Source organism: Glandiceps talaboti, chromosome 2, assembly GCF_964340395.1.
Source record: "Glandiceps talaboti chromosome 2, keGlaTala1.1, whole genome shotgun sequence".
NCBI classification, from domain to species: Eukaryota; Metazoa; Hemichordata; class Enteropneusta; family Spengelidae; genus Glandiceps; species Glandiceps talaboti.
This window is the reverse complement of record NC_135550.1, coordinates 11460947-11485883: the sequence shown is the minus strand read 5'-3', so window position 1 is coordinate 11485883 and position 24937 is coordinate 11460947. Positions and strand designations below refer to the sequence as shown.

The 24937-nt window shown below is 36.8% G+C and overlaps 1 protein-coding gene across 1 annotated transcript; it reads right to left on the bottom strand.

Annotated features, from left to right (window-relative positions):
• Positions 1-592: 592 nt before the first annotated feature.
• On the bottom strand, positions 593-23250 carry LOC144444219 (symplekin-like). Its single transcript, XM_078133636.1, has 27 exons — positions 23046-23250; positions 21890-22012; positions 21409-21482; positions 20950-21082; positions 19978-20084; positions 19392-19503; positions 18722-18825; positions 18426-18523; positions 16619-16677; positions 16054-16149; positions 15279-15368; positions 14106-14246; positions 13525-13671; positions 13039-13108; positions 10043-10234; positions 9664-9750; positions 9099-9282; positions 8412-8493; positions 7604-7786; positions 6960-7135; positions 6141-6210; positions 5102-5210; positions 4355-4455; positions 3498-3690; positions 3001-3236; positions 2178-2306; positions 593-1693 (listed from the first exon to the last, which is right to left on the bottom strand). The coding sequence occupies exons 1-27, from the start codon at positions 23148-23150 to the stop codon at positions 1313-1315; spliced, it is 3582 nt and encodes a 1193-aa protein (XP_077989762.1). The 5' UTR covers positions 23151-23250; the 3' UTR covers positions 593-1312.
• Between the last annotated feature and the right edge of the window lie 1687 nt (positions 23251-24937).

Sequence of the window (24937 nt, the reverse complement as noted above, 5' to 3'; positions counted from 1 at the left end):
ATGTGTGGAACCACCTCTCACTCTCTCACCACTGAACTCTTACAGTCTAAAATTCACTGCTGCTGACAACAAAATATGTTGATTACAAAATGATGTTTTATTTCTTTGATGATATGACTGTCAGTGACAGAAATTCATCACAACGCTTGACAAACTGTATCGCTACCCTAAACCCTACATCTCGTCCTTCCATAATCCACCGACTTCAAAGAATGGAAAGTGTCATAAAATAAAGACATCAATCTGCAGTCGCAGTAATTTCTACTACTGCAGAGTGTGTTTATTACAGATGGCAGTCTCTTCAAAGTGGACATATGTCATAACAAACAATGCTTATAATTATATACAAAGTAAAAGACGACTTACATTTGTAAAACAAACTTTGGAGGATCTGTGACTTTTACATAGTACTTTTTGAGGTAAGCCTGACTGAGAAATGTAATGGTACTAAATTAATTTGTAGCCAATAGATTTTGTATCTGTTGAAAACAATGTGGCACTCCTAGGGACATACTTTCAAGTTGGGGGGGGGGGGGGGGGGGGGGGGGGGGTTGCACATCTTCAAAGTATAAGTCAATTATTTCTGTCAACTGAACTGTGTTTTCAATAAGAGTTATTATTTAGGATTGAAGTGACACATTGAAATGGCTCAACTTTGACCTTTGCCCTTGAAGATAAAGGTTAATGGATATTGTCAACGGATGGTTCAACCATAATAACAAAGAGAATACACTTCCTTGAATACCTTTTTCTGCATTACAGCTGCTAAGACATTGAACAATATGTGTATTCTTACGATCAACCAAAACTAGCTAAATTTGAATGTATGCAAAATCTGGTGACTTACAAATGACCTAACCTTTGCGCAAGGTTTGGAGGAAAAATACTTTTGCAAGTCAGATAAATGGCTGTGCGTGGACAAATGCTGGAATGCATAGATGGAACACATGGTAGTGCCTTTTACACTATTTTGAGCTTTACTTTGGGACTAAAATTATAATCATCTCGTCTTTATACAAGACAGCAAATTGCAATTAGCTTGTACCTGGCAGAGAAAAGACTGATTGTGGATAGATACAAAGGCTAAAATGCAACCACTGAGTCAACATCATATCACTGTGTCTGTTCTGTCTCAGTTCTTACATATTTCTGTATCTCACAGGGCATTGTAAGTAGGAAATTCTGATTCTAGAGAACCACAATATATCTCCCTTTAAGAATCTACCGTCACACAGACAGAGATATGAAATACAAATGATATTACAAAATCCTTCATTGTCACACACTTGGTGTCTGGTGATACAAGTACAGTTCATGTTTCCATTGGTTCTTCCTTTACTTGTTGACTAGTTTTATCAGTTTCACTTGTTTCCATAGCTTCTTCAGCTTCTTGTTTAACTTTGCTGTCAGCTGACATCGCTTTCTGCTCTGTCTGCATTTTCAGTTTTTCCTCCTCCTCTTGTTTCAACCTCCTTTCCTTGGCTAGCCTTTCTTGAAGTAGTCTCTGTTGTTTCAACCTTTCCTCGGCAATTTTCTGTCTGTAAACATCCTCCTGAGCAAGTTGCGAGACTTTTTCCAATTTCTTTTCATCTTCAGTCTTTTTTGGTGCCATGTTTTCATCTGTTTTCATCTCTAATGGTTTCTGATCTTCTGTTTCAAGCACCTGCATGACAGCCTTGGGGATATGCGCCCTCTATAGGTGGAAATGAAGACAAATTTGTAGCAGAAATATATAGAGCCTACTTGCATTGTATTTGGAGATACATGTCCTCTAAAATGTTAATACCAAAGCCGACCCTGTCAACATGAGTTCTTAAATCCCACCCCCACCTCTAGTCAACATACCTGACACCTTGCCTTTCCCTCTCCCTCAGTCAATATACCCGATATCCTCCCCTCTCCCCCACATCTAGTCAATGTACCTGATACCCTCCCCTCTCCCCCACATCTAGTCAATGTACCTGATACCCTCCACTCCCCTACCTCTAGTCAATGTACCTGACACCCCCACCCTCCTCCCCCACCACTACCATCTAGTCAATGTGCCTGATATCCTCCCCGCTCCCTCACATCTAGTCAACACACCAGACACCCTCCTTTCATTTCCCCTACCTCTAGTTAATGTTCCCGACACCCTCCCTTCCTCCTCCCCCACCACTACCCTCTAGTCAACATACCTGATGCATTGTAAATGACTTGACATGTTCTAGTAGTGGTTCCTTCAGATCAGGAGTCATCTCAAACACATTCTTCAACTGTTGTGGTGGTAACTGTAAGAGTACTTGGAATGATTGTGGTTTGGTCCTCTGTAACAGATACACATGATAGACATGTCAAAGGTCAATTCACACTGTGACATCATCATATTACTGTGTTCTCTCTGATGTCAGACCTTAACATCTTGAGAATTGCTGATGGGTGAATTCTTGCAAAATGTATCAAAGTTTGAATGTATAGTGATATGACATATATAACACACTTGAATACCAGGTGTTGTCAACAGCAAGTGATGGTTATGTATGTTTTACAAAGCAGAGTGCTACAAGTACCTTTTAATATGCAGCAACCACCACTGCCACTCCACCCTCACCCCATACACATACAAACTCTGCTTATAGTTATACAACTTTATTACATTTGGGTGCTGTACAACTTCAAAGAAGGCAACTGTAGACTGGTCATGTGAATATTACTGGTACATATCCTCTCAGCAATATAAAGGTGGTATGACAGCATTAGCACTATTATACAGAACCCCACGACGAGTGAGTGCCAGTGTGGCGCATACTTGGGGTATTTGCAGTGTAAGTGTTTGCAGTGTTGTCTGCAGCCATGCTATGACAAGTATAGGTAGTGCAAGAGCAGTAAAAAATGATGCAAGCACAACTGCAAATATACCCTGTTACGTTTTCAATACTGCACTGCAGTGTAAATACCAATGGTATATGTGTGTGCACTGCTGCAAGTTATAATGGTACATACGTAAAACTATCCACTCACCTGACAACATTTGACGAATCCTTCCCAGATCTTCTTCTGTTTCCATACTTGTTTAATGATCAGTCTTTGTAGAATATTCATGACAAATCCAATGAGTCTGGGATACATGCTAAGTGACTGGATCACTGTCCTCATTAGTAATGTAGGTATAGGGTTTTGTTCCATCAATTGCTGCATCACTACGGCTAACACCTCCTGAGTATAAATGGTCCTCTCATTGAAACACAGACTGGTTGCTGAAATGATAAATGTGAATTGATAGAAATCAACATTGTACGTATTTGTATACTCAGAACATAACCCGACAATATTCTGCTTACTAGGCCCCATATTCTGGTAATATCTGTTTTCATTCATTCAAAACACACACACAAAAAAATATCTGCGATTTTATAACTTGAATGGTTCATGTTTCTACCTATCCCACTCGGCTCTATTTCCTGAATAATTTTATCACCAGAAACCAAGACATAAATTTCAGACATTGTGTAGTTTACCTTTGATCGTGGATTTCATATCACATTTAGAAGAATCAATGTTATGCAATGCTATGAGTAGCTCAGCTGGTGATAGAGGGCTCTGTCCTGCACTGTTGTCGCCCTGGTGACTCATCAATAACCGATGAAAGACCTCCTTTACAACAATAGGATTTAACTTGATCAGTTTGGGCAAAGCAGCAATAACTTCTTTCTGAAAAATTAAAATTAAAGAATTGCATTAGTTGGGGTTATTTTCTGTATGTGATGTAAAGTCTTAGAAATCTAGTCAATAAGTCTCATGATTACATGGTAGCACTCTTGAGATTAACTGTATTCACACACAGAGTCTCAGTGTCAAGACAAAGAGATGGTGGTAAAAGTGATGTCATCACCAAAGCTTTTCCCATAAACCCATGCAAGAATGTCAAGACAAAGATGGTGGTAAAAGTGATGTCATCACCAAAGTTTTTCTCATAAACCCATGCAAGAATGTCAAGACAAAGATGGTGGTAAAAGTGATGTCATCACCAAAGTTTTTCTCATAAACCCATGCAAGAATGTCAAGACAAAGATGGTAAAAGTGATGTCATCACCAGAGGTTTTCCCATAAACCCTTGCAGGAAATCCCCAAAATGCACTGAACTCATGTCCAGTGCAATAGAGCTATTAAGGAGATTTCAAAGTCGAGAATGTTACCACCAAGGTGCTATTTTATCACCTAATATCATATGTATGGCAACGGCAGTAACCAAGTAATTTGGCCTTCAAAGGCATGGGTTTCTAAGATGCAAAAGACTTCAATTTCATACACACACTAACACATCTAAACTTGACAGTTAACGGAAGTTAGTTTTCACACCCTATTACAAACTTACCTTTTCTAAACCAATCAGTACTGGTATAAGGAATCTGACATCAGATACACGTTTATGGTACAGGTCTCGAACTCTCTTGACAAGCTCTGGTGATGGAGGAGCTAAAAACAAAAAGAAATGATAAAACATTGAAATTCTCACAACTGGATATCTTCAACTACAAAAACACCTTTTATCCCATCTACATTTTCAATACTGTGTTTCATGAGTTACTGTGACACGAATTGGGTACAGTGCTTCCTTGGTAAACAACATTGTATTGCAAGATAAATGTACTATAAATTTGCATACAATTTACAAAGCATACAGACAGATGTAGGTATAATAAGTCTAATGCTTATGTAATTCTCGGTACCTGTAAGAACATTTTAAATCAGGCTAGAGAGTTTAAAGAGAACAAGATTACTAACTTATTCACATGCAGCTATAATAATACACGTGTAGCATGTAGAGTGGAAGTTATGGAGTCAACCCAAAAAATTCAATGATTGTTATTTAGTTGCTGTGCTTAAAGTCAAAGAGTAAAATTCTGTTTTCTAGAGAAAGTGAATTCAATCAGCTCCTTTATGTAAATCACTTATTCCCTAGCCTTACCAAAAAATGTCTGTAATTTGATATACTTATTATTAGCTACTTCTGCTGATTTCTTTGATCGGATTAATTCTGCAATTGTTGACATGCACGGCAAAACATTACCATAATCAAACTGAAAAAATTCTCATCAGTTAAACTGTAAGACATGCTTACCTTTATCTGTAAGAATATGCAGCATTCTTGTGATAAGAGTTTCAGCACCTTTAGGACAGTTTTCAACAAGTAGAAGCAATTCAGGAGAACCCATACCCATACCACGTACCTGTTGTAGAAATCAGCATCGGCTGATTAGTGCATTCTGAATCTACAGTTGCAAAGATTTCAACACTTGTACTACTTATAACTGTATATGTGTTGTCAAAATTCATTCCTTTTCTGCTATTTTGTGTCAACGTAAAGTTCCAATTCTCACATCAACAAAATACTTCATTCATGAAATACAATTGTTATACTATCAATCTATCAATTAATCAATCAATCAATCAATCAATCAATCAACAAACCAACCAAGCAAAACAAAGAGCCCGAATCTGGTACACAATTATCTACAGAGGTACTTAACATGTAAAAACCAAAAAAAGAGAAGTATTTAAAATGCCCTTGCAAAAAGGTGAGTCTTAACATCTTTCGTGAATTTCTCAAGAGTATGAGACTGACATGGTTCAACAGGCCTGTCAATTTCTCTATATCATTCAAACTTAGATAAAACTTATAGACAATGTACTAATTGCACAGTAAAAGTCTTACATAAATGCAAATTACACTATTTAGTATGGAAGACCTGTGTTTGAATGGAGTGGTTCTTGAGATATTGGTTGGAGACTGAGAAACAATCAATGTATAGATGCAGATAACTTGGTTTAACCACTCACCCCCAAAAACAAAAAAGATTTTATGGTTCTTGAGATTCCGATCTATGTCTCTCTATCTCAATCTGCTTTTCTGTCTGTCTGTCTGTCTCTATCTGTCTGTCTGTCCATCTCTCTCTCTCTCTCTCTCTCTCTCTCTCTCTCTCTCTCTCTCTCTCTCTCTCTCTCTCTCTCTCTCTCTCTCTCTCTCTCTCTCTCTCTCTCTCTCTCTCACACACACACACACACACACACACACACACACACACACAGATGAACAGTACCATAAGGAGCTCCCACCAAACTAAAAGTGAAAATTCTGCACAATCAACAGGTATACTCACTGGATTTTCTAGTACCCTTAGGACAGTTCTCTTGATTAAAGGCGATGTTGCCACATATACTGTTGCAAGCCTGTAAAACGGATAGAGGAACTCTTAACAATTCACTGTACACCACAATGTAACTTGTAAGTCAGGCAATTATACTTCAGTCATACAAATATCATAAATTTAAAAAAAAAATACTTTTGTGTATAATTTTCATGAGCTGCAGTTGCAGAACCTCAAGACACACATGCACAAGTGCGAGTTCGGCGTACTTGGGGTATTTGCACGAGTGCTTGCAGTGTTCTCTGTTGCCATACTTTTATGAGTGTAGTGAGTGAAAGTGCAGCAGACAACACTGCAAGCATGAGCACAAATACTCCTGAGTATGTAATGGTATATAGTACTGCCCTGATATTACAATCTGATGGTAATCTGCACAAAAAGCTTGAGGGAGGATGGCATCCCCTGATCTGAAGGCGCAAAGACCAATTATTTGGGCTGTGATGTTTGCATCAATGCGTTGAGTGGAATTTTACGAGGCCGGAAACGAATATTGATTTTTGTAGTTATGATTGTTATTCAGATGGATTGCCAAAATATGAGAATCATGTAATATTGCAATTAAGATGAGGTATTACTGATTTGCCTGTGAGCAATATAAGCTTCCTCCATCTGGTAAGTATCCTTGATGTTCCTATTTTTGTGTGTGTATAAACAAATAACATAACCCCACCCCCCACGTGCACCCCCCATCCTACCCCACCCAATAGAAAAATGATTAATTAATGGTTGACAATTTCAGGAGATGAATATAGCAACAAACATGAAACTTACTCATGGATAAGTTTATGATTCATAGGTAGTAGCGCTAGGTATAATGTTAAACACATCTTAATGGATTCCTCTGTCCATATTTCTGTGTTTTCACTCATTAAATTAGGACATCTATCCACAACTCTCTGTGATGGCTTCTCATGGAGAAGATTCTTCAAACACTCCAAGGCAAAACTCTGATGGGAAACAACATCAAAACCATTGTCATTGTGATGAAAAAAATAAAACGATGTACATTGTAACAGTATCGATAGTACATTCCAGACATTCATCAGTTTTGTGCTGTGTACTGTTTGCAAAGTAAAAAATGGTGGTCTTTTCATCACATCGCTCAATGATAGCAATACATGAGTACAGGTTTGATATATTAACAGTGATAGATAAAGTGAAGAATTCCTCCTACGAAATGCATTTTTTTATACTGAAGATATACCTCAGTTCAACCATTTTTGACACAAACTAGCATGCACAAACCCTTACATTTCAATTATTGCCTTACTTTATTCCACAATTTCCCATATCCATCATATCATAGTATTTATCAACAGCTAATCTGACCTCTGACCTTGATGAATTGTACCATGTATAAACTGATGTGACCTTTGACCTCGAAGACACTGCCATGCTTGATTGACAATACCCACCTCAATGGAATCTTTCAGGTTTGGTTTTTCATACAATCTCTTGGTAAACTGAACGGCTTGATTCCTAACATCTGGTCTTTCATGGAAAGCCAGATCTAACAGCACAATAAGGTAGTTATACTGGTCAGCTGGACGCTTTAACACCAAATCTCTTAGTGTTGACATTCCAATGTACACATGTGACTAGAAAGTGGAAAAAAAAGACTATTTGAGTACTACATTCAGATATTGTGAAATACTAAATTTTCAATTGAAACTTATTTTTATTGTTTTCTTTTGCGTGACTGATTATATTCTGCTTAAATAAAAATCCATTGAAAATACTTTTTACTCACAGATTCCATGTCTACCGTCCTAAATAAGTGAAAAGTAAGTCCAGGAAAATAGCAAATTTCTCTTTTCAGTGAAATTAAATCTCTTGAAAATATAGTATTTGACAGTATTTGTGGTTTGTTGTGAGGGTCAATATCAGTGGTTTTGTAAGTTGGTAACGTCTACCTGAATTCCCAAGGTATTTTTAATACTACTTGTAGGTTCTCTACCACTGTTTTGTTAAAGAGCTGCAAGTAGGTAAAATCTATCTGAGTGCTCTGACTAGCTTAGCAAACTTGTCGGTAGGTAGGTTCCTTGCACTCGTCCTGATGTGTATCTCTCTTTCTTCATGTGTTTGCATAATTCTCTCTTTCTTCATGTGTTTGCATAATTTTGTATTTCTTCATGTGTTTGCATAATTTTGTATTTCTTCATGTGTTTGCATAATTTTGTATTTCTTCCATGTGCTTACATATTAATTCTGTGTATGTCTTACCTCCTCCTCACAGTACTCCCTCAAAATTTCTAATGCTCTGGGTGTCAGTAACGGGGCTTGTAAAATGAGATGAGAAAACAATCTGCAAAAAAAACACAAATGTATGGAGATTAACACTCCAAACATCTTACAACTTTCACACTAAACCATCCTACTCTACATAATACATTCTAGATTGTTTCCATCTTACAAACATTACACTCTCTTGTTTCACTACAAATGACAAATGTGTCCCTTTCCTTTACTGGTTCATATTATAAATTTTGATATCAATGATGTTTCAAAAATTGTCACTGTTTCTCGTAGTTACTGGTATTAGCCATATCTCAATGAGATTACACCCTATCCTTTGTGTGTTTGCAAAGGTTGGGGAACCCCATAACAGAGAGGGTAAAAGTTGCATAGTTTCCCATATAATCCACCAAAAAATTGTTTGGGAATGCAGGTAAAATACCTGAAGAATTCCCATATATTCTATCCACTTACTGCTCTTATCAAATCACTGCTGTACTTAAAGGCCCATGACTCAATCCCAAGCTTCTTGCATTAGTGATTTCTTTATCAGTGGAGCCATAAGGATTACATAGGATCATTCTTTTGTTCTGGACCAGTGTTGTCAGCTAATCCCAAATTTTAATCCTAATCTTAACTGGGCCTTTAATGAAATACTGTACAGATCCAACTCACCCTTCTCTGGTGTCCCTTTCCTTTACTCCTTGCAACAAATCACACAGACACTTATCGTATTGATCAATACTTGGTTCTTTAAATTTAGGCATGTAGCCCTGGTACTTGGCATATTCCTGATAGATCCAGGAAAAGGCCAGGTCTGATCTATTCCTCAGGTCTTCAAATATGAAATCTTTCAGCACTGAAAACAAAGATAAGTGAGACATCGTCAGTTGAAAATAACAACGAAATACACCATAAATTCATGTACAGTGTTATTGCACCCATGTGTATGTATATATAGGAAAATAGTTCATGTCATGAGGAAGGCAAAACAAAGGGGCACTATTTGCAGTCTTTTCCTTGCTTTTTTGGTATTTCAATTCTAATTGGCTAATTCATTTCCAAACTGAGTCACAGGACCAATGAGAGAAGTCAACATAAAATAAGACTCTGTACAGTAAGAGGTTTGTAATCCTACTCACAATTGGCTAATTCATCTCCAAACTGAGTCGCAAGACCAATAAGAGAAGGTGACATAAAATAAGACATTGTCAAATGTAAGATTTGTAATCCTACTCACGATTGGCTAATTCATCTCCAAACTGCGTCACAAGACCAATGATGATTTTCGCCCTGTTTTCATTTACACCACACATCATAGCTTTTCCTGAAATGATACAATTAACAATCATAAAATAACTTGTGGGACTCAGTACAACTTGAATTTCCTGGAATGCATATTAATCTAAAATACGGGAATATTCCTACATAAAACATCATTATATCTCCATTTACCCTTGGTACATAGCAGAGAAAAAGAATTTTTGAAATATCATATTTTTCCAAATAAACCCATCAGCAATTGTCCACGGTCTGATGTCAGCAGTTGTGCACTGATACAACAAAATATTATGAAATGGTGACAACAACCCAGAGTGTAATAACAACACTACACTTACTTTCAGCATTTAAAATTCTCTGTACAGCACTGATAGTCAAGTTTTTACTTTGTACTTCTGACAATGGTTTAGTTACTTCTGCTAACTTGAAAAGTTTGATACGCCTCACTCCTTTTGATGTGGTTGCCATCGGTATCATTGCTTGAGCAGATTTCTTCTTTTCTTCCTTAATTTGACCCTGAGTGTGGCCACCTAGAAAAACAAAATATTGCTATATTAAAAGACTGACGATTCATTTGTGGGACTCAGTGCATTGTTTTGGAAAGTGACAGGGAATATACCGATCTGTTGCTTTGGATGGTCAGTGTGATGAAAGAAAATTTATTCTTACAGGCCAAGGATTCAATCCCAGGTTATCTTATCAGTGGAGTCATAAGCAGCGTGCGAAATTAACGCCGGTCCTTCGGCCCGAGACCAACAGATTTCCGTTCGGACCGACAGTTTTTCAGAATTACAACAACGTATCGGTCCTTATGACCGATTGAAATTTGGAGTAAATAATAACATTTATTCAAAGATATATCCAATTTCACCTACATGAATCTGATCTTGTGTTACCTATTTTACTCTCGACATCTCGTCCAAGACAAGCGACACAGAGCTAGCTCGCTACGTGTTGTTGCCAATGTTGATATCATGTCTACATATGACGTAGCATGCAGCATTTACTTTATGATATTATGTTAGCAAACACATGATTGGCTGAATTCTCTAATTATTTTTGTCTTGTCTAATCAGAACGTCTTAGACATGCAGACTCATTTTACACATTCAGCACATGCGTCTTTTTCCGCCATGATATCGTAAAGTTTACTGTTCGAAGTGTATGAAACTTATAACGTGTTTGAGACAGTTCCACGTTGCATTTATAAAGTATGTGGCAATATTTAGAAGGCGGCAATGAGCTTCCGAAGAAGAAGAAGACGAAACAGACACTGTTTTTTTAAAGGCTGGTATTAAAGCCGGTAAATGTTAGCGGGTTGCCCGATCAATTTACCGGAGTTCCCCATGTCTGTGGCCATGATCAAAACAAACTGACGGAAAACATATAAACTACTCTGAAAATGGCGTTTTAACTAATAAAGAAGGCAGGTACACTTCGTAAAATATCTTCAGTACGATAGGTTTTTTTTGGTAAAAACAGTATAAAAAAAATGCGTAGTCTGATTGCTGTCAATTTGATGCGATAATGTACGTCCTGTCATGTTGTAATCAACGTATAGATTTAGAAATGTTGCATTTTTGTTGCCATTGTTGTATCTGGAAAATTACTGCATCATGCCAAACACGGGTACATAGTGGATGACACATTACAGTACAGTTACCATATCACAATCCCACGTCAAAAAAACTCGCACTGTAAGACATGTTTAGCCATAGTTCTCTTCATCATGGTCAGATTTCTTACACAAACAGTCAGAGACGATACTCAATACACCACGGTAGGGTATACGGGTAGGGCTTTATTGGGGGAGGGGGCTTCATTACATATTTGTAAAGACTGAAGGAAGACGAAACCGCTCCGTGTCACTGTGTGGATGGAAATTGAAATAAAGCAAATACACAGTTTTCAAGAGGGATAGTTATGCGACAAAAATTTCTGCTATGATGAATTTGTGGGTCTACGTTCCCTAGAGTTGGAAAGCTACATCAGCTGTTGCCACAGACGATGAATCAGACTTTGGATTATGTGATACAGAATTTAGTGAATCGTACAGAGAGGAAGGAGAGGACTGTGATCTCTTAGAGATTGCAGATAATGTAGATTTATTGACTCATTCACCATATTATCTACAATCTATGGATATGTATTTCTATGGTGGAATGAATACATTCAGTCTCAGAGCACCATAGTCTATAGGAACAGATTATGCGAGAATGAATATTCATAGTCTCTGGGTTCATAGTTACAAATGAAAATCTCTACTCACAGAGTCAAAAATTACTTGGTTGTGAATCCAAAATTTACATCCAAGTTATTTTTTGACTCAGTCTGTGAGTGGAAATTTTATGAAATAATAGTGGATAGTGAACAATTCTTGTACTCTCTTTTACTTTTATATCTAAAGATATGTTGTATCATATTAAAGTTCAAAATCATTTCATCTGTAAACGGGGGGGGGGGGGGGGGGGGGGGGGGGGGGGGGGGGGGGGGGGGGTGGGGGGGGTGTGTAGATACAGGTCGTGAACATGAACTGCATTGAGTATGGACCAGCAGTTTTCCTTAAGGACCAGCAGCATTTGCTACATGTCGGTCCTTATGACCAGTAGTCATTTTCCCTTAAGTTCACACACTGGTCATAAGGATTACATAGGATTATTCGTTTGTGCTATATCAACTCTTTCTATAGCACTGCCAGACAACAATGCCGCATAGTAAATTGCAAAACATTTGCTTCAGTACTTTTTGAGATATCAGTGGAACAAAATTTCTGCACAGACAGACATACAGACAGACAGACAGACATCGCCACGACATTACCTCCCATACACGACGTTACCTCCCATATGGGAGCTAAAAAGCATTAAACAATAGGTGTGAAAAACAGATGTCTGGCAGAGCTATAGAAAAAGTTGGCCAAGAACAAAAGAATAAATCCTTTGTAATCTTCATAGCTCCACTTATCACATAACACTAATGGGAGAAACTGGGACTGAAACCCTGGCCTTTAAGATACATTTCAACATACGGATTAATTATTGTGATTTGTATGACTTAGCAAAACTTAGGAATTGTTATATATATGTGTTGTGAAAATGAGGTGAACAAATTGTCAAATTCAAAGGTGTCAAACCTTGATTTGAACATGCCTATTGACTTTCAAAAAGTGAAATAATTCAAAATACAAAGTGGTCATTTGTGGCAGTATCCAAATCTAGACCCTCTATCTACCATCTAACAGTACCCGCAAGGAATTTCCACCAAATTATTCTAAACTTTACAAGAAACAAGATCTTTGTATCGGATGTAATAATACAAGACTTGTTTTACTTACCCACAAGTGTTTGTATTCCTTGTGCAATTTCTTCATTTTTAACACCACTACCACCAGCTGCTTCATCTGCCTATAGTTCATACACAATCATACATACATTGACATTATTAATAACTAAATATTACATCATACATGTACAAAGTGGCATAGATCTGCACAATAGAGTACACACTGTGGAATTGTTAACTCAGGATGGAGCTTTAAAAAAGGCCTACAAATGCCATAAAGACAGACAGTGACAGACACATTCAAACAGCCATATAAATACATACAGGCCAAGACAGACAGACAGACAGACAGCCATGCACATGCACACGCACGCGCGCGCGCGCACACACACACACACACACACACACACACACACACACACACACACACACACACACACACACACACACACACACACACACACACACACACACACACACACACACACACACACACACACACACACACACACATACATTAAAACAATATAATACTGACTGATGGAGTGGTAGGTTTGAATCCTGCTGCCACAAACTGTGTAGCCATCATTCTGGAGAGATGTTTAATTTGTTGTCCAGTACCAGCTGACTCCACTGGTGTATATGTGGCTTGAAAGTGTACGGGCATAGTATCAGGAAGGGCAACCTGCCAACAAAACAAGACATAGTTTAATTACATTTACTCACTTTGTTGTAAAAGCCCACACATGATTAGGATCTTGATACTAGAATCGGGTTAAATCCTGTTTTTCCAACTTGTAGATTTTTGTGTAGAAACCTGTATGGGATTGAAAGCTTGGAATCTTAAGGGGAACACCACTCCAGGCAATGAAGTTATTTTCATAAACTATGGGTTCTGGAGAGTCATTTCATGATTTTACATCACCTACAAATACTTGCAATTTCAGAGAAACATCAAGTTGGTCTTGTGCCTTCATAGGGTATCTTTGCTATGGGCTATTGCATCATGGGAGACAGCAGAAATAACGCATTCAAGTCGCACACTAAATATTCATGACAGCTGTTTTACACATAAGGGCATAGGCAATCAAGACTCATTACGGGTTCCGCAAAACTTACCATGCTAAGCAAGACAATATTTGCAACATTTTCTACAGAGAGTAAAGGTTTGATTTCTTCAGCCATGACATCTATATCTGATGTTTTAGTTGGTTTGGCAGCCACTCCTGATGTAGATGGCTCAGCGGGTTCATCTGATGTCTGAAATAAAATGTACAATTACATGTGTGTCATAACGAGTAGTCTGCATATTTCGTCATGTTTTGCACTGTGTTAAATTACAGAAATTAAACGCCGAAGGGATATTACGGCAACAGGTACTTTACAAATATAAGGGTGACAATTATGATGAAGACTCAACTGTGCTGGTGAATTGTTACAAATGAATTCAAATTGTGAACTGCACAAAAATATTTGGATAAATCCTAGCTTTCAACCTGAGTCCTCAGGTCTTCTTCAAGGATGTGAATTCATGCATTGTTTATGCATGCGTTTTGAAGTCACATATGATTCAATCAAGTATTTCGGTGCAGTAAATTTTTAATTTATTAATTTATAAGGGTGACAAGTTTTTTATTCTGTTTCACTTTGTCACACCTTGAAATGATGCATCAGTTGAACAAAAAAGGGAAAAAATAGTTGTGTGTGTACATGTTGGTAATGCTTTCAATTCATGATCATACTTTTCTTGGAGTGGCAGCCCTAGAAATGGCAACTGAAGTCAACATTACAAGATGTTACTACATATTGAACTACAGTACTAGTATCTGACATTTGTGCCAGGTTTGGTTGAAATCGGCATGTGTGACAATGTTCAACACAGAGGGCACTATACTATGCACAGGTCAGTTAACAACACTTGGTAGGATGTAGAAAAACACCATATACAGGGCTAACATACTCAGTGTTAAAGTCATTTTGTTATGTCTTGTAGAGAGTAAAATATTCACAAGGGAGTAAATGAAAAGATGTGGCTTCTCTCTCATATAAATATTACTCTTGAATTCAGCACATGCACGTCAGATGTGTACATATACACTTTGAACACTTTTGATTATTTGACCTTGAACATAGGGGTCAGAGTCATGTAATATGGGGTCAATCAGGTCAACTTTACAATAGAAAGACAGGCATAATATACATTTGTTGTATCATATATTCATCATGGTGTACTTATCTGTTGTCTGTTTCTAAGATGATGTAAATTCTACACATGATTACAGTGACACATACCTTGACTTTCTTGGCAGCACTAGGTCCTGTGTCTTCTTCAGTACGTAATCTCTTGGCACTTTCTACTGGTTTAGCAATGTTCTTTGTAATCTGAAAGTTATTGATAACATCAATGTAACGGTTTGTAAACAAAATCAAGATGTCACATTGTCAACATAGGTAAACAAAATCAAGATGTCACATTGTCAGCAAAGGTAAACAAAAACAACATGTCACATTGTCAACATAGGTAAACAAACTCAAGATGTCACATCGTCAGCAAAGGTAAACAAAATCAAGATGTCAGATATTGTCAATAAAGGAACTATACACATGTTTGTGGATATGACTATATAATCAATTCGTCTACATAACAAGTTCTATCACTCCACTGCCATGATTATTCTACAGTGCTATAGAATTACATACCACAATACATTTATGCTGCACTAACTGTAACTTGAGTATTATTTTTAGATTTGACAACCAACAATATATTCACTGAAAATTGTTGAAATTCCAATAATTAGACATTGTACATGTTAATTTTGGGTCAGATGTATCCATATTAAGCATTTCAGTACCAGATTGAAATCATGATTGCATTGGGCCACTGATTATATGGTGCGGACCCCAAAATCAGTATGGTTGTATCTAATATATGTGGAATGATACTCATGTGTATAATGTCCAAGAACAATGATCAGAGTAATGAAATCAAATTAAATTAAATTAAACGGCACAACATGACGTAAACGTAACACAATGAAATGAAACAAAATGACATAGTATTTACCTCTTGTTGAGATGCTCCTAAATCGGATAATAGTGTTGTAATTTGTGCATGGAATTCAGCTGATGAGGGATGTCTTAGTAAACTCAATAACTGCATCTGAAATATCAAGCAAGATTATCGTAAGATGAAATATACACTATTCCGGTCTTAGATGTTACAGGCTAGGACACACAGCATCACAGTAAAAAATATATGATATTTACTGTCAATATATCAAGTCTAGTCTGGAAGATTCGTTATCGGCTCCATTAGATATAAAGAGTGAGTAATATGGAGTGTACACAACAACAATCACTTTTGTGTAACATGTGAAGATTTCATTTTAAATGTGGAGTTATTATTTCTTACAGAAGTATAGCAAACAAAATTAGTGAAAATGGTAGAAAAAACCTGTATTTCAGACAAACGATCAGTAGGGGAGAATTCATTTTATTGATGGTGTTGTCAAACTCACTCACAATTACACAGAATATTTGGGTAATAATATAGCGTTACACTATGACTGCCTAAGGCATTGATTGCTAATTGGTTTGGTAAATATCAACAGTAAACTTAAAATACTTACTTTCAAATTCTTCCTGACACTACTAACTTGTGACTTGGCAAGTGTTGGTGGTAAATTTACTGAAATGAGACATCAAAGACATTAATGCATACATATCAGCTTTCTTGGTAATCAAATCAGTTGTTCAAATCAATTCAAAATGTTTGATGGTAATGCAGTTGTATTGAGATAGTTGGGGGACCAATATTTCTAAGAGATGGGTATTGAGATGGTTGGGGACCAATATTTCTAAGTGATGGGTATTGAGATGGTTGGGGACCAACATTTCTGAGTGATGGGTATTGAGATGGTTGGGGACCAATATTTCTGAGTGATGGGTATTGAGATGGTTGGGGGACCAATATTTTTAAGAGATGGGTATTGAGATGGTTGGGGGACCAATATTTCTGAGTGATGGGTATTGAGATGGTTGGGGACCAATATTTCTGAGTGATGGGTATTGAGATGGTTGGGGACCAATATTTCTAAGTGATGGGTATTGAGATGGTTGGGGGACCAATATTTCTAAGTGATGGGTATTGAGATGGTTGGGGGACCAATATTTCTAAGTGATGGGTATTGAGATGGTTGGGGACCAATATTTCTAAGTGATGGGTATTGAGATGGTTGGGGACCAACATTTCTGAGTGATGGGTATTGAGATGGTTGGGGGACCAATATTTCTGAGTGATGGGTATTGAGATGGTTGGGGGACCAATATTTCTGAGTGATGGGTATTGAGATGGTTGGGGGACCAATATTTCTGAGTGATGGGTATTGAGATGGTTGGGGGACCAATATTTCTAAGTGATGGGTATTGAGATGGTTGGGGGACCAATATTTCTAAGTGATGGGTATTGAGATGGTTGGGGACCAACATTTCTGAGTGATGGGTATTGAGATGGTTGGGGACCAACATTTCTGAGTAATGGGTATTGAGATGGTTGGGGACCAACATTTCTGAGTGATGGGTATTGGGATGGTTGGGGACCAACATTTCTGAGTGATGGGTATTGAGATGGTTGGGGACCAACATTTCTGAGTGATGGGTATTGAGATGGTTGGGGACCCAATATTTCTGAGTGATGGGTATTGAGATGGTTGGGGACCAACATTTCTAAGTGATGGGTATTGAGATGGTTGGGGACCAACATTTCTAAGAGATGGGTATTGTGATGGTTGGGGACCAATATTTCTAAGAGATGGGTATTGAGATGGTTGGGGACCAACATTTCTGAGTGATGGGTATTGAGATGGTTGGGGACCAACATTTCTAAGTGATGGGTATTGAGGTGAATGATGTTCGATATTTCTAGATGAGGCTTGCACATGACAAAACAAGGTATCTATTTGCTTTCATGGTGTGTATTTTGTGATCATTTCTGAAATGAATATACAGCTTGTATTTGTTATCTTTGCATACATAGCTTATTTCAATGAGTAGTATTCCTAAATCTCAAAGAAACACCAAGATTACTGAGTGGTCTTTTGGATGGCTCCAGCATGAGTATGGTAGCTGTATCACATGTAGTATGATGGTTTGTAGAAGACTTTGATATTTTGGGTCTATGAATTCCTTTTTCACAATTTTGTGTCATGAAAGGTTATCTACAGATCATTCAAATAAATAAATATTTATTAAGTGTCAAGCTGTTCTGTTCAGTCTTAACTTCATCGTTATACGACACCATATGTTTGGTGGTCTTCAGTCCAGGCTGAAGATCTGACTGTTGTCAAGGTAAAATGAGTTTCAAAAGTTGATCATACCTTAAAGGTCAGAATAAGAAGTTGTTTATAATGTAGTATTACTACCAGTACTGCAGCTTACCATGTAATGCTTCAAATGCTTGCACAACTTTGCTCATGAACGATGGTCTCTGTTTAGCAATAGTTGTCATGGTACCCATAGTTGCCATCAGATTGACACTGCAAAAGACAAACGAAAAGAATGAAAATATTTGTGTTTTTTGCAACTACGTATTTGCTACATGGAAAATTGAAGCCCTATATGCACAGTGAAAACCTAGTATAATATATTTTATCAAAATCATGCAAGTAATCAGTGGCAAACTTTTCATTTTGAAACAACACACTTTTTTCACATAATACAGCATAAACACAAACCTTGTGATACTTGGTGATGCAATGAACTTCATCAGATTTTCAAATGTGTTCTGCCCTTCATTTTTCAGGTCACCATACCTCAGTATAGGATGATTTTGAGGAATCTGTTTGGAAAACAACAAAGTAAATCCATTTCAATCTATAATAGTGATTCTAACACTTGGATGGGTATTGTTCATAAACATAATAATTGGCCAGTGTATGCTTCAAACTAATTTACTTACCACACATTTTATATTCCTGAAAACCTGCTTTGATATTTTATGTTTACCATACCCTGAATGTTGACAAAGCAAAAACTGATACTATCACAGCACATAAGTTGTCCCATTCACACATGGTGACATGCAAGTTTGGGGGTCCCATGCTATGAAAACCTAGCCAGTATTAAACTAAGGAGGGGCGAACAACACTTTGTTTGCGAGTAGAAATTTACATGATTTACAAAAGACTTTTCCCCCCCAAGTGAACACTAGCAACATGCAAATAAACCAAATTAAATGTGACGGTCAGAACTTGGGATCGATAAACATCTGTATGGTGATTGTGACATGGAGAACTGTGTTTGTCAACAAACATACAGCTATCCATCTGGACATGAGTATCATATGACCTCCGACCTTTGAACTTTTAACCAAAACCAGACAGGTTATTGGGTATAGTTCCTCACCTGATCCAAGGAGACATCTCCCTCTGACTTCTTAGGAACTTCAGAGTCTGACATCCTGTTAGATAACACTACTATCAACATTTCTAGGAACTTGATCACATGCGTACGTATCCTGCGGGTAAAATAAACGAAATTATACTTTCGAATTGGTATGGTATCTACCAATCAACTGTAGGAGAATACATCATTTATCAATTTTGATTAAGCTTTTGCAAAATGTCCATGTGAGGAATATAATTTAATAAAAGAGGTGGGCGTAATGTTATAACTTACTGTTGAGACATACACTTGCATACACTGTTCTCATTTGACACTTATCTTCAAGACTTGAGAATACTACAATGTAACTTAGCACTTGTGAAGGGGGGGGGGGGGGCATTGCTATGTATGATGCATCTACAGATGAGACTCATGGGATGTTTAGTAGAACTGTCACTACTATCTAGTTATAGCCAGTGATCATAAACCTATGTGATTTCAATGAGGTAGCTACTTACCGAGCTGTGTTAGCGCCCTCACTCACACAATGACCCAGTGCTTTTGTTTTAACAAGGTTTGTTAACACCATAACTATACTATTACTTACCCATCATTTTCAGAATCTAACATTGCTTTGATTTTGTTTTTCATTTCAGTCATGACATCCCAGGTTGACTCCATTTCTTCTCTGATAGTCTTGGACTTACATATCCACTGTAAATGAATCATTATACACATTAAGTTGTTTAGTGCACAGCTGATGATTTATACAACACATGTACATTAGAAATGAAATCTTTAACTTTTTGATTTTACTTTATTCATAAAAAGCTACAAATCCATTCAGTTAAGAAGCAAATAAAACACAACAGTCTTCATACAAATGTTTGGCAAAGAGGTCAAAATGATGTCAAATTAAAGCCATTTTAGAATCCAAATTGGCGACAAATACTATGTTAATTCGATGTGAGAAATTAAAGCTGTTGATTTCCTGGAAAATATGACACTGAACCTCAGAGTTTCTAAAATTATTTTAAAAGAACCAGGAACAAGCTTTCGTATGGCTAAGTTTGAAGAGATTTGAAAAATTCTGATTTTCAGGGAAATTGGTCCCTGAAGTGCACTCTGTCCCATTAGAATACATATTTTATCACAATAGTGAGCTTGCAATCCAGACTGAGCATGCTCAGATGCAAAGGACTATGGGATTATCTGTGGTTATTGTAATACCTAATCTGGAGCTACCAATAATATAAACCTCCCACAATGGTCAGGGGAACTATGAATTGATAATTTGTCGTTACAAACAATATAACAATATTGTTTATAATACTAATTTGTTAGTACATATTATCACATTTCCCATGATGCAACATTCAACATGGCGGGTTTGCAAGTTCCCTATTCTTCCTCTCTTTTTTAAAAATCATTTGGATATGAGGACAGAGTTCTCTTTATCATGGTCACATAATACCTCACAAGGATATGTTTTTGTATTTTCTCAAAAAAAGTTCCAAACTGAGAAACAGTGACAATTCAGAAATGGCAGCCATTTATCAAAATCCCTATTATCACTTACCTTGAGTGCAACTTTATACAACTGTGTGTTGCATAAGATGACTTTCTTGACCACAGCTACATTCTGAGTGACATCACTCAACATCATATTGAGATGTAATACCACATTACTCAATAGCTCATTATCTTTCTTACTGAAAAAAAGAAAGAATTGAAATTCAAAATTATGACACTGCATAGTAAAACAATATAAAAAAAAAGAGTTGACAACATGTAGCTATCATCAAATTGTACATAACGTCTATCATAGTCTCAATCCTGCACATCAGCATTGGTTTGTTTGATCAATACAACTTGAAAATCAAGTAGACAACACTTTTAGAAATTTCATTTACATCACTTATTTATGTAAAAAATACACTTCATTCATTGCTACATTTGTTTATTGATATCATAGTTACCATGATTCTTGAATGAAACCAACAACAAATCATGTTAACCGATAATAAACATTATTTACCATGCTTCTTCAATGAAACCGACAACAAATTTCTTGACATCTGCTGACTTGTCATTTTGAAACTGTAACATTTCCTGTGAAGAAAACAAACAACGACAAAATGATTTTAATACTCCCAATCCTGGCTTTGATGGCGAAATGTTGATGTGTTTGTGTATCCATGGTAACACTACATTAGATACTCTAAATGGAAAGGGCCAGCGATTTCTTTAAATACAATACAGACTTAATGGGCCGAGCCCTCTGTTTGTACACAAAAAACTACAAATTGGGGAAACAGGATTAAACATTCATAGACATTGGTGATAGAATATCTATGAACAAACCTACAATATGTGCTATGTACTACTACAGCACAGTCATGCACTACATTAGTCCGAAGACAGTCTGACTATAGTACGGAGCAGGATATATTTGGTTGGTATGACTCCATTCTCAGTCAGAGATCAAAGTGGTTTCAAACGCGAGCTATTACACTTACATCAAGGAAACTATCCAACAAATTGGAATCCCTATTGACAATCAGTTCCTGTACTTGCTTCAAATTGTTGATTTTCTGAGAATCCTTGGTTAGCAGATGGGCTTGGTTTAACAAGTCTACAACCTGGAAAATTAAAATTAAAATTAAAACATAACATCAATAAAGCCAGCACTCTTACATAATATAGGAAGCTCAAGAGTTTCATCAACAATGTTCTAGCTGTGACGTTTTGATCTACAGAACTTGATTATGCAATGAGTTAATTATTCAGCCCAATTAAATCATTGCATGATCAAGATCTGTAGTAGATGGATCAAAATGTCTTGTATGTATCATTCTAATTTATAGTTCCAAAGTAACTATATTTTAGCATCAAAATATTCAACCTGTTTCCAAGTGGCTTGAATAGCCAACATAGAACAAGAAGAAAGATAAAATAACAAAGAGTTAGTTTCAAGGAATTTGTTGTTTCTTCATAACATCAACTGGTAACTAAGATTGGAATATCGTATCTACAATGTCAACAATGCCTTGCTAAAATCTGGCTTTTACCTGCCTTGCAAAGGAGATTTTTATTCGGGACTCGATTCTGACAATTGTCCCTCACGGTGTTGACTCATGCACCATTTGCAAGCGCAGCAAGACTAGGGTTCATAGAATCAACAGCAAGCCATGTTTTATAAATATATTAAAGATTATATCATTTATTTGGTAACAGAAAGGTCTATTCATTGAAATGCGTGCAAAAAGAAAATGATAATTTGAAATGAAAACTAAAAACTATTCACTGACTACTTTGACTTTGTCAAGTGTCTTTTTATTTATATCATAGCTAATATTCCTGGGTTACTTGGGTCATATACACTTCCCGGTCCATGCTTGCACTAACTTATGTTTTAGCTGGAGGAGGAGGCTTTTGTTTTGTTTTGTATGACTGAAGGCATTATCAATCATCTTCATAATTCAATTATTTTTCTATATGCATTTCTTACTCCCTGATTATATAGTGTAGAACTGTGTTGCATGTGAAAATTTCTTATCACAGTGTTCATTGCGATGTAATATGTAAAGCAGAGGACATAAATTATCAACACTCAGGTCTCAATAACAAAACGTGCAACAAGCCGAGACCATTGATGAACCGGTATATACTTACCTTGTCTGACAAGGTTTCTAACTTCAGAGATGACGGTCCTCCCCCATCACCTTCATCATCCATGAAAAACTGGGACGCAATAGACCTCCTGCTGTCTGTCGCCATTTTCTATGGTAGAATACTGCTAAACGTTCCACTTCACTTAGCTTTCAATTTCCCAATTATCGGTGTGTAGTATTAGCTAGTAAGACAAGCCGATGTCATGTGTACTGACTAACAAGATGGCGGCGCGCTTGCTAATTCTGACCCGGAAGTGATTATCTGGCGTCAACTACTTTTTTCTGGGGATGTACAGAATGGGTGGGTGGGTGGGTGGGTGGGTTGTGTGTGCAGTGCTAGTGCCATAGTGGTAGTTACTACGACACATACAAACCGAGAATACAAGTTTTTGTTTGCCGTTATTTGCGATATTGTTCATTTGCATTGTAGGTCTACGTTTATATTTATTATGTTATATTATTATTATTATTATTATTATTATTATTATTATTATTATTATTATTATTATTTATACTGTCTATCAATTATTTATATGTGGTTGTTATCAATTATTTATATGTGATTTCTCTCTGGCTAGCTATCAATCCGAGTGATTAAAATCTGATCTGGTGAAAGCGGCTAGATGCCTATTTCCATCGTTTTGTGTCGTTTGTTTTGTTCCGAGTGATCGCCGCCTTCCCACAAGAAGGCAGCGAGTCACTCGGAACAAAACAAACTACAGAAAACGATGTACATATAGAGGTAAATAAAGGCATCTAGCTGCTTTTACAATATAAGATTTTAATCAGATTGGCTAGCCATGGTGTACATTGTTTTTTGCGTTCAAAATATCCATAGAACAGATGTTTTCGAATGAAAACTTGCGTGAACTCGCGATGTCCTACGAGACTCAAAAGTTCGAACATCGTTACCACGCACACACATTAGTACAAGTGATGACAGTTGTCAATGTAAATAGAACGTGGAAATACCGACTGTTTATGCAGTGATGGCAAACTTAATATGTCGTGTATATCCACTTATATTACCTTGAAAATGATTTTCTCAAGACGAGCTTCTTTTTCAATGTTAACATCGTGTACTCAAGGTAAGATAGGAAATTCTTTTCTTGTCAAATTAAGATAATCTACAAGTATATAATACATTTAATTGTACAATACTAAATTCACTCATTTTGTTGTGTTCCCTTGAATATTGTGAACACTCATGTTCAAGGTAACAAACCGAAACTGGCAAGATAAATCGAAATCCTCCCCCGTCTGCATGAAACCTCAGACCACCGGTAGCAGAAGAGTAACATCGCCGCGATGATCGCGATCAATGTTAAATTTCAATCAAATCTAAGCTTATAACAAGTAATATTTACATTCAATGACGTATTTATATTCACCATTCTAATTCTGTGTTTTGGAATCACGGTTTCCGACCATGTTCCTGATGTTTTGTAATCTTCCTCCTATCACCATTATCTTCTCCATTTTCACTTTTACAATTTCCTCAGCTTTTTATTAGTGTTCTATCTTTTTCCAAGAGAAACTATTCTCGCTGAGATAATTATATTTTTCAACTTTTGTTCAGCGGCCTTTTCGCTTGTTGAAATGGAAAACACTAACTTCATATTTCAAAAGTCCTTATTTATGTAATGGGAATCAATAGTCGCACCATGAATTAAAGTTGCGCATGTTGAGTTCAAAATCTTTTTGCTCATTTGAAAATTGAATTGAAATTATAGTATAGAAAACCGCGATTAAACTATAAAAATAATGTTAATGCTAACGCACGCCCTCTACGCCCTCTATATTAAACTTGTCTTCTGACAGTGTTAGATCTGTTGTCTACATAGCACAGATATAGTGGACATTAATTTTTATACACATACAAAATTATGTCAC

What these genes read in the sequence shown, in the direction of transcription:
- LOC144444219 (XM_078133636.1), bottom strand. Translation starts at nt 23,150, where the DNA reads ATGGCGACAGACAGCAGGAGGTCTATTGCGTCCCAGTTTTTCATGGAT. An exon ending in TGTATAAAGTTGCACTCAAG is followed by an intron (nt 20,085 to 20,949) that starts GTAAGTGATAAT and finishes ATTCATTTACAG; the next exon opens with TGGATATGTAAGTCCAAGAC. An exon ending in TAAGGGTACTAGAAAATCCA is followed by an intron (nt 5,211 to 6,140) that starts GTGAGTATACCT and finishes TTTCTACAACAG; the next exon opens with GTACGTGGTATGGGTATGGG.